The sequence below is a fragment of the Torulaspora globosa genome, chromosome 5, assembly GCF_014133895.1.
Source record: "Torulaspora globosa chromosome 5, complete sequence".
NCBI classification, from domain to species: Eukaryota; Fungi; Ascomycota; class Saccharomycetes; order Saccharomycetales; family Saccharomycetaceae; genus Torulaspora; species Torulaspora globosa.
The window spans coordinates 897,421-910,018 of NC_050731.1; the positions used below are offsets into that span (position 1 = coordinate 897,421).

At 46.3% G+C, this 12,598-nt stretch overlaps 6 protein-coding genes across 6 annotated transcripts; 3 read left to right on the top strand and 3 right to left on the bottom strand.

Annotated features, from left to right (window-relative positions):
• Nucleotides 1-75: 75 nt before the first annotated feature.
• YPP1 (Ypp1p) lies at nucleotides 76-2,358 on the top strand (the record flags this gene model as incomplete). Its single annotated transcript, XM_037284365.1, has 1 exon — nucleotides 76-2,358. The coding sequence occupies one exon, from the start codon at nucleotides 76-78 to the stop codon at nucleotides 2,356-2,358; it is 2,283 nt and encodes a 760-aa protein (XP_037140261.1).
• A 386-nt stretch (nucleotides 2,359-2,744) lies between these two features.
• Nucleotides 2,745-4,946, top strand: PMT6 (dolichyl-phosphate-mannose-protein mannosyltransferase PMT6; the record flags this gene model as incomplete). Its single annotated transcript, XM_037284366.1, has 1 exon — nucleotides 2,745-4,946. The coding sequence occupies one exon, from the start codon at nucleotides 2,745-2,747 to the stop codon at nucleotides 4,944-4,946; it is 2,202 nt and encodes a 733-aa protein (XP_037140262.1).
• Nucleotides 4,947-5,064: 118 nt separating this feature from the next.
• ELP2 (Elongator subunit ELP2) lies at nucleotides 5,065-7,425 on the bottom strand (the record flags this gene model as incomplete). Its single annotated transcript, XM_037284367.1, has 1 exon — nucleotides 5,065-7,425. The coding sequence occupies one exon, from the start codon at nucleotides 7,423-7,425 to the stop codon at nucleotides 5,065-5,067; it is 2,361 nt and encodes a 786-aa protein (XP_037140263.1).
• A 295-nt stretch (nucleotides 7,426-7,720) lies between these two features.
• On the bottom strand, nucleotides 7,721-9,478 carry ILV3 (dihydroxy-acid dehydratase ILV3; the record flags this gene model as incomplete). Its single annotated transcript, XM_037284368.1, has 1 exon — nucleotides 7,721-9,478. One exon carries the CDS (start codon nucleotides 9,476-9,478, stop codon nucleotides 7,721-7,723), a length of 1,758 nt encoding a protein of 585 aa, XP_037140264.1.
• Nucleotides 9,479-9,755: 277 nt separating this feature from the next.
• On the bottom strand, nucleotides 9,756-10,928 carry PCT1 (choline-phosphate cytidylyltransferase; the record flags this gene model as incomplete). Its single annotated transcript, XM_037284369.1, has 1 exon — nucleotides 9,756-10,928. One exon carries the CDS (start codon nucleotides 10,926-10,928, stop codon nucleotides 9,756-9,758), a length of 1,173 nt encoding a protein of 390 aa, XP_037140265.1.
• Nucleotides 10,929-12,111: 1,183 nt separating this feature from the next.
• Nucleotides 12,112-12,555, top strand: YCH1 (phosphatase YCH1; the record flags this gene model as incomplete). The annotated part of the gene is made up of 1 exon (XM_037284370.1): nucleotides 12,112-12,555. The coding sequence occupies one exon, from the start codon at nucleotides 12,112-12,114 to the stop codon at nucleotides 12,553-12,555; it is 444 nt and encodes a 147-aa protein (XP_037140266.1).
• Between the last annotated feature and the right edge of the window lie 43 nt (nucleotides 12,556-12,598).

Genomic DNA, 12,598 nt, shown 5'->3' on the forward strand with positions numbered 1-12,598 from the left:
AGGGCCATTTGAAGAGGGCTCTACAAGAGCTGTAGGGCAGTGAAGAGGTCTGCTGAGAGGTCAATTGGCTTGCTGATGGTGGTGTTGGGTGATGCGATCGAGCGGAGCCTGGCGGCGAGGCTGCTGGGGGCCGGGGAGTTCAACAGCGGGGATGCAGTCCTGGATAGGGCGCTGAGGCTCCAGTTTAGGGTCCAGTACCATCTGTTTGGGGCTGGGATGACTGCTGTGGTCGGCCAGGTGCTGCTTGACGAGTGTGAGAAGGTTGGCGGATGCCTAGCGGCATCCGCCAGGGAGGCCCAGACGAGCAGACTGATAGATAAGGTTCTTCACAACACTAGAGGCGTCCTGTGCTTCCATTTGGGCGAGATGGAGGATGCTGTGACGCAGCTCGAGGCAGCCAGGGCGATTGGTATCGGATACGGGGAGTTTGGGCGATACTTGGAGTTGGAGAACTTGTACTACCGCGGGCTTTGCCAGGACTCGCCGGCGCTGTACGGCAGCGAGCTGGCCGAGGTCGTGGAGGCTATTCCGGACGAGTCCCAGGGGTTGGCGCTGCATTATCTGTACGCAATCCTTGAGAAGCTCGCCAAGGAAGCGAACAAGACCGAAATGCTGAAGCAGCTTCCCCAGACAAGCTCTGTGGGTCTCATGGCGCGGCATTTCTCGAGGGAAATTCGCGAGAAGGAGCTGTTGAGTCTGGCGCAGGCGGTGCTGCAGAAGGCAAAGTTCCCTCAGGCTAAGGAGACAAATGATGTTGAACTCGAGAGATTCCACGCCTTCATGTCGTACTATTTCAGGACACAGAAAAGCGTCTCTGCCGAATGGGGCGATTTCATCGTAGCATCGATGCAGAGGACGTTCCAGTCCGTGAAAGTGGCCAAGAGCGCAATGCTGTACTTTGCAAAGACCAACGGTAAGGCAACACACAGCAGGAGGGAATCGGTGCTGAACTTTATCAACTTTGCGAGGTACGCCGAGAAGCATTATGTGATCAGCGGTGGAACATACCAAGACGTCATGTCGTTGATCGATTGCTACAGTTTTGTGCTGCGGATGGCGAGGGACGAGTCGTGGAACATTGAGAGTGTCTTCAACGTGGAGGAAACTACCAATAAGCTACTGAAGCTTTTGCACTTCTTCTACCATGAATACAATTTCCCGCTGATGGAGAATGCCGAGTCGCTGAATTGGCTTGAAAACTCGTCGAAACTTTTCCTGCCCAGAACAGTCTCGAGAACTCTGTCAGAGGCCTGGGAGGTTCTCTATCAGGTGCGAGCCGAATCCTTGAAACATATGGTGTCCAATGATCTGGCCTGCTACTTGTCGAACGCTATGTGTGCCGCCCCAAAGGGCAGTAATTTAGCCGATTTGCAATTCGAGTACTCCTATGTGCTTGCATCACAAAGAAAAATAGAGCCTGCCATCAAAGTTTTGAAATCCGTGCTTCTGGAAGCAAATCCAGAGCTCTATAAAGCCTGGCATCTTCTGGCACTTTGTGAATCCATTCACGAGAACAAGGAAGTCTCCTTCAAGATTGTCTGTTCTGTTCTAGAAGCTATGAAAGAGAGCCTAGCTGAGAATAAATTACGAATTCTCGATAGATGGCAATTCATTCAGTTAAAACTGACGCAGTTGAGCCTCATCGATGAGCTGTTTGGCACCTTAGATGCTTCGGAAATGCTCCCGGAGGTTTTCGAGCTTTACTCGGTCTTATTTCCAGCGGACACCGAAGAGTTTGATAGAATTGGTGATAAATGTAAGCAATCAAAGGAATATCTACTGCAAGCCATTTGGATTTTTGCGGCTAACCTTTACATGAGGCTCGGTGATAAAGTAGAAGATGCCAAGAAAGCTATCAGCGAAGCAGAGCAGGTCACAGATAAATTCAAGAATCTTAACTGTGACCTTGCGAGGGGCTATTTGAAATTGATCAATGGAGAGCCAAGAGCCGCTTTGAGTAATTTCGAAACTGTGTTATTTTACGATCCGCTGAACGTTAATGCTCTCATAGGTTTTGCTCAAATCATTTTTCCAGAAGAGCTGAATGAATCGGAGGCGGCACTACGAGAGTATTGGCATTTAGAAGAGTCCAACAAAGGAGCCCACAGTGCGGGAGGCACAACGCAGCAAGTGTTTGTCAGCGACCTGGATAAATCTGCTGCTTGTGCCAGGCTGAAATTTCTACTGGAGTATGCCATTACGAAGTCCATCGAAGCCTACCACTCACCAGAAGTATGGTGGTATCTCTCGAGCATTTATGAAAAATATGAAGACCAAAGCTACAAAGCTTCGCTACTGAACTGCATACGGTATAAAGAGTCGGATCCAATCCGAGCATTCCAAAGTTGTAACTTTTAGTCTAATGCATTATACTTGACCAGCAAAATACTATGAACGAATGAATCGGCACTGGCTTGCATGATGTGATGCGCCAGTCTCAAAAACAGTTATTTCGACACCAACGGCTCTTGGTCTAGTTTACTTGTCGAAGGTGTCCTTCGCAGGCTGTAACCTGCCGTGGCAGCCAAGAAAGTTAATTCTGAGTGCTTATTAAAAATGGCAAGCTAATGAGAAGCCTTCAAGATACCTAGATTATGATCAATGGTAGCCTTTAGAAGGACTATATGAATCGTATTTAGTTATTCTTTAATTGATATAAGGTGTTGGCTCTTGTTAGTTAGCAGATCAATAATAACAATTAAGACCGTAAGTAAGGCAGCTCCAATAAATGCTCATGATAGCAAATGTCAGCATCACCTAAACCCAAAGGATCAAGCTTACAAGACGTCTCGGAAAAGGGTACCGCTTCTCCAACGGGAGAAAGTTCAGATATCAGGACTACCATTCGGCACTGTCTTTCTGTCCTGGTCCCTCTAGCATTGACTTCATTATCCTTCTATGTAAGACTGCACAACATCGAGAAGAACCAGTACGTTGTTTGGGATGAAGCTCACTTTGGCAAGTTTGGGTCCTATTACATCAAGCATGAGTTTTATCACGATGTTCATCCACCATTGGGAAAGATGCTGATTGCTTTAACGGAATGGCTTGCTGGATTTGATGGCAATTTTGGGTTTGATTCAAACACTGCCTACCCCGATAATGTCAATTATAAAAGAATTCGTCAGTACAATGCCATCTTCGGTGCTTTATGTACGCCTGTGGCATATTATTCCGCCAAGAATATGGGATTTGGAGCATTGACGGTATTTCTTATAACCTTGATGGTAACTTTGGAGCATTCCTTCATTGTGCTATCAAAGTTCATCCTTTTGGATTCAATGCTTCTGTTCTTCACCATGCTCGCATTTTACTGCATGGTTAAGCTCTACAACTTTCGAGACAAACCTTTTACTAGACCTTGGTCTTGGTGGATGCTCTTAACCGGAGTCTCTATCGGATGCGTCTGCTCAGTCAAATGGGTGGGACTATTTATAACATTGGTTATTGGACTATACACGGTCATGGAACTTTTCTCATTTCACAGCAATGCTTCCATTAGCAAAAAGATGCTTTTCAAACACTGGATTATTAGGGTGATTAACTTAATCTTGATTCCATTTTTGATATATCTCTTCTGCTTCAGGGTTCATTTCGCCATTCTTTATAAATCTGGGACAGGCGATGCATCTACTAACACATTGTTTCAGATCAATCTGCAGAATAATAAGATTGAAAATAGTCCACGCGATGTTGTGTATGGATCCGAGGTCACCATTAGATCTCATGGACTCAGCCCGAACTTGCTACATTCTCACGTACAGACATATCCCGAAGGCTCTAATCAAAAACAAGTGACAGGTTATGGCTTTGCTGATGGTAATAACGTCTGGCAGATCCGTTTTTCAAGAGGTTCGGGCCTTCAATCGGATTTTAACGACACACTTGACGACATGCTTCGACCTGTGAAAGATGGCGATGAAATCAGGTTAGTGCATAAAAGTACAGGAACAAATCTTCATTCACATGAAGTTCCTTCCCATGTTTCTCGAGGTAACTTTGAGGTTTCTGGCTATGGTTCGGAAACTGTTGGCGATGACAAGGATGATTGGATTATTGAGTTTGTTGAACAATTGGATTCGTCCAATCCTGATTTTCCAAAAGAAGATCATACCAATCTACACCCGGTGTCCACTTTTTTCAGGCTGAGACATAAGGTGCTGGGTTGTTACTTGACCTCGACCGGCTTATCCTACCCTGCATGGGGCTTTAAGCAAGCTGAAATTGTATGCAAAGAGTCATGGAGCAGAAGAGACAAATCAACTTGGTGGAACGTAGAGGAACACTGGAATGAACATCTGGAAAGCTCCCCTGACTATGTTCCTCCAAAGTCCAAGTTTTGGACAGACTTTGTCCTAATTAATTTTGCCATGGCATCTTCCAATAATGCACTGATTCCAGATGAAGACAAATACGACAACCTGGCCACAAAAGCATGGGAATGGCCTACCTTGCATACTGGACTCCGCATGTGCAGCTGGTCGAGGGATGTTTATCGTTACTACCTGATCGGTTCGCCTTTTAATACATGGCTTTCGACAGCATCCTTATTTGCTTTTATCTTCCTCATGGTCAAGTTGGCCTTTCAATGGAGAAGACAAGCAATCGAAATCTCGGAACAACAGTTCTGGGATCTAATGATAAAGGGGGGTTTCCCTTTTGTCTCCTGGATAGCTCATTATTTGCCTTTCGTAACGATGGGAAGAGTCACGTATGTTCATCATTACGTCCCAGCATTATACTTTGCTATTTTGGTCTTCGGTTTCACAATTGATTATGTTTCGCAAGGTTTGAGGACGCCGGTACGGTATGCTATCTATACCCTGCTCTTTGCTGGCTGTACTTACACCTACATCTACTTTTCTCCTCTATGTCAGGGCATGCATGGACCTGGTGTTGTGTACTCGAAGCTACAGCTGCTGCCCACCTGGGATATTGTTATATAATAAAACATGGAAAGGCGTTAATGAGCAACAAAAGCATTGCAGCTTCGTTGTATGCAAAACTATAGAAGTCGGTACCACGTAAAAGGTCTAGATTAAAATGATGCTAATAGCGGCCGGCTTAGAGCTTGATGGAGAAAATTCTGGTGGAGGAGTCCTCGCTTCCAACTCCTAGGAATTTTTTTCCATCCCGTTGTAGCGTTGACCACCTCAAGCGAGTCACTCTGTCAGCTGGAGCTATATCCTCCTCGAAGGTCGTCAAGAGTTCAAAACGCGAATCCAAGTAGGTGTAGATATGGATAGTGCCATTTCCTGCACCAATGGCAAGCAGTATTTTACCATTAAAAAGCTCGTGGTAAACCGACAACGCTGTCACCGGCTCAGTAAATTTCACTGAAGATTCTGATACGAAATCATGCTCAGATTCGTCAAACCTCCAGGCTTTTACGCTCTTATCTCTTGAGCCTGTAAAAAAAGTCTGTCCGTACTCGATCGGAGCCCAATCACAATCCCATATAATTCTAGTATGAGCCTTTGCATTACTGTACTTCAAAGAAAACTTGTTCGTCGCAACATCTCGTTGCCACAGCGCCCACTTTCTGTCTCTCGAAGTGGATAGGAGTAGCTGACTGTCTCTCGAGAACTTGAGCCTCGTTATAGTTAATTCATGATAAGGAAGCTGAGGTTTGATCTCCTGCCACGTCTTACTGTCGAATATACGAACGACTGCATGTTGAGGAGAATTTGACCTACAGGCGGATGCAATCAGCGCACCATCGGAAGAGACGTCAACGCAAGTAATTTCATAACCGTGTCCATAAAGTTTTTCTATCTCTGGCCATAGAAGATGTCTCTGTAACTGGTCCTCAAGTGGAGGCGTTGCGAGGGCCGAGATTAAACTGTAAGATATATTCTTAGTCTCATTCGTCTCGCGCTCATTAGGATCGTCCTCTTCTTGTTCAGCTTCATCGTTCTGATTCACGGCCTTGTTAGATAGACCTAACGCTGGTAATGCGGCAGACTCTGGTAACGCTTGGCTGGTCCCGAAGCTGCAACCAACAAATTTCCGTAAGATGTCTGACACACCTCTCGATAGATCAAAAGACCTCAGTATTTTCTCATCGCCTCCACTGACAAATCTAGTGTCTGATATAGGCTCGACGCAAATCATATCGTACCCATGAATTTGAGGCCTGGAAAATTCATGCCATGTTGCGACTGGCCTATGTCTTCCAGACGACTCATATAGCCAGGGTGCATATAACCTTGTGGTTTGATCTAACGATGAAGCTAGCAAAAATTCGCCGCTGGGTGCCCAAGCAATGTCGGTCACCTCTTTCGTGGCGCCGGTGACACCCAACATCGGAGCCCATTCCACACAATCGCTAGATGACCATATCCTCCAAGATCCAGTCTTGCCGTTTGTCAAAATATAGTCGCGATCAGCATCTTTGAACCATAGGCAGGACCAGAATCCACCAGAAGACCCCGTGGCAGTCGAAGCACCTTTTGAAGAGATCTCTCCCAATCTTGATGCGCAAATCCAAACACCAGATGACTCCTCTGGTTCCCAAATGATGAGGGATGTATCGGCCGTAGCAGCTAGCAACTGCAAACGCTTTTCGTGCCATTGTAATGAAGAAATCCAATCATCGTGTCCCATAATCAGAGCTTCGAAGTTGATGACAATCCTAAAATCGGTCGATACCTCGAATTTGTACTTCTTGTTACTCAACAACGTAGGCCTATGTTCGTCGTCCTTCTCTAAATCAAGGGCTTCTTTGGCCCTAATCCTCCATAACCTGATGTAACGGTCCTGAGACCCGGAGGCCAACAAGAAGTCGTAAGGAGACTCACTCTGCTGGCGGAATGCGAGAGATTTGACCCAGTCTTCGTGTCCTTCCAGTTCCGCCCTTAATTGGCAGTCCTTGATCTGCGTGTCTGCCGCAAGGAACGAATAGATAAAGACGTTAACGCTCGTACCACCGACAGCCAACAAGAACTTGTCATCTTCAATATGCTTCATTGAGAGTGCCAGTGGCAAGAAGCCCTTGCGAACCGCAAACTCGTGTCCCAACGTAAATTGGTTTCTCTGGTTATCGTACAGCCACATTGAAATTAGACCATTAGCGGTACCGATAACCATCAATCCCTCAACAACTGCCAAAGTAACAATCGTGTGGTCAAAATGTTCAATTGTCTGAATGCATTGCAATGTCGAGAAATCCCAAACCTTGACACGATGATCCTCGGACGTGGAGATCATATAATTGATAGTAGGAACAAATTTAACACAAGTAACATCAGCTTCGTGACCCTTTAAAACTTTGTAAATACCCTCAGAAATATCATCCGTTGGTTTCCATAATGCGATAGTTTTTCCTGCACCAAAAGCAACTACCTTTTCGCCGCTGTGGTAGTCGCTTACCTGGTTCTGTCTGTTAGCTCCGATGAATATTGCTTCGGAATTGACAACGACCATTTCAGCGGAATAATTGACGTCTTGGAGCCCCTTCCAGTGGTTAAAATACAACAGCTTATAATGTCATCGGGCATGAGATGAGCTGTGACTAATTAGGTTAAATCTGAAAAATTTTCTAAAAACGTCAGTGTAGACGGTATTGAGCTCTTCAAGTCTTGAAAGATCAGAATAATGGAGACTTTAATGGTTGTGATGGTCCATTCAATGGACTTTGACACTTGTGTAGCATTTTATAAACCTTTAATTCGAATAAATAGTGTGGAAACATGGTCATGAATTGTGTAGAGACGGTCGCTCATGCGTCAGTGACACATCCTTGAGAGGCGTTGGCGACCAGCTTGGTGTACTTGGAAAGGGTACCTCTGGTGTAACGTGGAGGAGGAGCAGTCCACTGTGCCCTACGGTCCGAAAGTTCTTGGTCGGAAACCAGTAGGTCGATCTTGTTGTTATCGGCATCAATGACGATTTCGTCTCCGTCTTTGACTAGACCGATCGGTCCACCCTCGGCAGCCTCTGGGACGATGTGGCCAATGAGGAAACCGTGGGAACCACCGGAAAATCTGCCATCTGTCAAGAGAGCGACGTCCTTACCTAGACCGTAGCCCATGAGAGCGGACGAAGGCTTCAACATTTCTGGCATACCTGGACCACCCCTTGGACCTTCATATCTGATAATGACGACAGTCTTTTCACCTTTTTTGATCTCGCCTTTCTCCAACGCATGGATAAAAGCGTTCTCTTCTTCAAAGACACGAGCCTTACCCTTGAAGAAAGTTCCTTCTTTGCCGGTAATCTTACCAACAGCACCGCCTGGTGCTAGAGACCCGTACAGGATTTGCAAGTGGCCGCTGGATTTGATAGGCTGGGAAACCGGTTTGATAATGTCTTGACCTTCGGGAAGCGGAGCTGCCTTGGCTGCACGCTCGGCTAGAGTGTCACCGGTGATGGTGATGGTGTTACCGTTTAGGAAGCCATTGTCGAACAGATACTTGATCACGGATTGAGTACCACCGACCCGGATCAGGTCTGCCATGACATATTTACCAGATGGCTTGAAATCACCAATTAGCGGAGTCTTATCACTGATTCGCTGGAAGTCGTCAGGCGTAATCTTGACACCGGCGGAATGGGCAATGGCGACCAAGTGCAACACCGCGTTGGTGGAACCACCGGTAGCAATAACGTAGGTGATGGCGTTTTCGAATGCTTCCTTGGTAAAGACATCGCGTGGAAGGATTCCTAGTTCCATGGTCTTTTTAATGCTTTCACCAATGTTGTCACACTCAGCCAACTTCTGGTCTGAGACGGCTGGGAACGCGGAGGAGTTTGGCAGCGTGATACCCAACACTTCAGCTACTGAAGCCATAGTATTGGCGGTGTACATACCACCGCAGGAACCTGGGCCTGGACAGGCGTGTTCCACAACATCTTCTCTTTCTTGCTCAGTAAATTGTTTAGAGATGTATTGGCCATAGGATTGGAAAGCTGAGACGAGGTCGATATTCTCTGGAATCTTGGAGGATCCGCAGGTTGGATGACCAGGTAAGATGGTACCACCGTAGACCATAATGGAAGGTCTGTTGTGACGACCCATAGCCATCATGACACCGGGCATGTTCTTATCACACGATGGGATAGCAATGTTGGCATCGTAATGCTGTGCCATCATGATGGTCTCAAAAGAGTCGGCAATAATCTCTCTACTTTGCAGAGAATATCTCATACCCTTAGTGCCCATAGAAATACCATCGGACACACCGATACTGTTGAATTGCATGGCTTTCAAGCCAGCCTTTTCGACAGACAGCGAACATCTGTTATTGAGATCTAAAAGATGCATATTACATGGGTTACCAGACCACCAACAAGATCCCACTCCGACCTGTGCCTTACTGAAATCATCCTTCTTGAAACCGGTTGCATAAAGCATGGCTTGTGAAGCACCCTGATCCATTGGCTCAGTGATGATGTTGGAGTATCTATTCAATTTCTTGGCAACATTTCTCGTGGTAGAGAATTGCCTGTTACCTGCTACTCTGGCCAGGAGTCCCATAGTTGTCAATTTCAGGTAATCAACCAACAGCTGCTACTTGCGTGAGCAAAATCCTGATCGCAAGCCTTGCAAAGATGGGTTATTATATCCTATTATACTTCGAGATGACTGATTTTTGAAAAATTTTTCTAGTCTTGCTGCAATGCGTAACGAACAGGTACAGGCTCTTTGAACGGCCAATTGAGTCAAAAAGTCGGATCTACAGAAACGGTCGTTCCTGCAGCACGGGGGCTATCTTTGGTCGCAGATTTCCATGAATTCATGCTTCATCTTCTTTCTATTCATTTTGCACATTTTGGCTTCTATTGTCGTCCGAGGAGCTGGCGGTTTGCGAGTCGATGCTAGCGCCCTCGTCGTCTTCCTCGTTCTGTGACGTCTGGCAGTGGGGATCCTGCTCTGAGGGTTCGCCGGTAAACTTGCTGGCAAACTCGCTGACAGGGGACTTCTCGCGAATAAGTCTTCTATCATGCTGAAGGCGTTTCTTTAGATCTTGGCCTAAACCTTGGCCGACCAATTTGGAATATAACTTTTTTCCCAGTGTCTTTCTAAGCAGAATTTCTCTGACTTCGAAATAGAGGTCCTTCGAAACGTTGTTCAGGTTATGCTGGTTTTTCTTGAAATACGACCTGAAGTCATCGACGTGTTTCTTGAAATCCAGCTCATTCTTCTTCAGCCAAGAGACGTTTAGTTCCTGTCTTGTAGCACCGCGAGCGAAATTCCTCATCAGATACTTATCATAGTTTCTTATAATTCTGGTGATGATATCACTTGTGGAAATTCCGCTCGTTCTCTGGGTCGCTAGAAACCTCCCCATCTCCTTGATCGGTTTGTATATATCGTCACTATCCGCACCGACATAGGGTAAATCGTCGTGAGCCACATAGTCGATGTTATGTTCAGCCAGAAACTCGGCTGTTACACACCAGGGTGCATTCGGGACAACTTCATCTACCCATTTGCAATGTCTCAGCGTTTCGCATCTCTGCTCGTCGGTCAGCACCGTCAATCCCTTTAACTTGTGTGTGATCTCGTCATTGGGCACCCCGCAAATCAACACCACATTGGGTAGAGCCTTTTTACATTGCTCCAGCTGTTTCATATGACCGAGATGGAAGAGATCAAAAACCCCATCGGCGTAAACTCTGATGGGCCTGTCCTCTGGCGGAAGGTTAAACCTATATCCCTTAGGTCTATATTTGCGCAGTTCAGCGGGCAACTCAGCCTCATACTTGCGCTCCAGCTCTTCAAACCTTTTCTGTTCCGCATTGGGCTCACTGCGACGCAGCCGCTTGGCTGCTTTCATCTCGCCATCGCCGCCTTGTTGTTTGGCACTATCGTCCGTGGCGGATTCGTCGTCACGTTTCCTCTTCTTGTTCAAATTGAACAAGTTTGATAACGAGGAATTGGAGAGTCTGCTCTTGATAGAGCTATGCTTTTTTGACTTGCCCATTGCAGCTTATCTCTCTGAATTGAATCTAAGCACCCAATGGATCAATAGTATTCCGTTACCTTTGTGTTTTCTGGTCCGTATAGCCTTCATATCGCTTCGCATTTTACAAGACAGTTACCCCGTCTGTCTAAATGACTTTACTGTATGGAGCGCTTAAGTCAGTCATTATGAACTTCGCTTAACGAACCATCTTTTGGCATTGAGATGCCACAATGATCACACTGTTGCGCTGCGTCTGGAAATGCATTTGAGCCTTTTCTTGGCGTTCATTGCGGTCCAGTAGGTGACAAATTGTGATTTCTCTTTCTTTTCTTGAGCCATGGACGAGCTTGCCGACATATTCTTGGTTGAATGCAATCCACTCAGAGTCGAGAGAGTATCTTTCGCTCTTACGTCCGCTTTGCCGATATCTCAGTGGTCATCAGCAATCTTGCAGCGACCTCGATATCTTGGCGATCCTCAGAGTCTTTGCACGCGTAACGAAACTCCTTATGCAGACCCAACGTATTTTGCGGCACTGATCGCTATCAGAGCGATTTCTATGGCTATTAGTCTGCCATGCAGTCGGAACACTCGGCCCCAGCGCAGAACACGGCCTCGGAAGAGTATGTAGAGCAGTTTCACAGCTTCCAGGCCCCATTGTGGCTCTTTCTCAAACTCCAATCTATGGGCCAGCGTTGGACAACCTATGTACAATTTAGCCGCCGACGTTCTAACACCTGATGCTTCTAGAGCAGACCATTTCGATGAGAGATCCTCCTTAACCAATAGCCAGGGACATGTACAGAAGACCTGAATAGCCAAAATGGTTCGTTAACAGATGTATATGGCGTTTTCCTTTCCTTCCTCTCAGTACAGCGGCGGCGCTCTTGCTTGACACTGCGATATAATGGTATGAACTGGTGCAGTTACGTTCACGTCAAATGGTAAAGGTCTTTGAAAAGCAACCGATCTTTATGTCTGTTTCTTCTGCATGCAATAGGTATTATCATGAAGTGTATGCCCTACGTGTCTGAAAAGAGATACCCGCTCTAAACCGGTTCCAGTTAAGTCTTCTATACTTCACAGCAGGATACGCGAATCTCGCATTGTGTGAACCAACAGGTGGCATTCCTACGCAACTGAGAAACCTTCCACGCCGAGTGATAGCATCCCACCAGACTGCGATAGAGCTCAGCTCCTCATGTCGTCCCGAACAATCAACAATATCAGGTATGTGGATGCCACGGAACTCTTCCAATGGTTAAAGCAGGGATTAACATCGCTAGGATACCCATTCAGAGTAATAGATGTTCGTGGCTCTGACTACGTTGGAGGCCACATCAAGGGTTCGTGGAACTATCCCTACAAAAGATTAAGCCAGGATGAAAATGTGATGAACGAGCTCAGAACAAGGCTGGCAGAGGCAACAGTCAATGACGAGGTGATGAACGTGGTTTTCCATTGCGCTCAATCGCAGCAGCGTGGACCTTCGGCAGCAATGAAGTTTTTGAGACACCTATCTGACCAGGAACTAGACAAATTCAAGATTTGGATTCTCAGAGATGGCTTCAACCACTGGCAAGATATCTACGGGGCAGACGCCACTGTTACCGAGGGCTACGAGCCAGATCTGTGGTCCTGGTGACACTCCGGTTCTGTTAGCCGCTTTATTAAAACTATCTTTATAT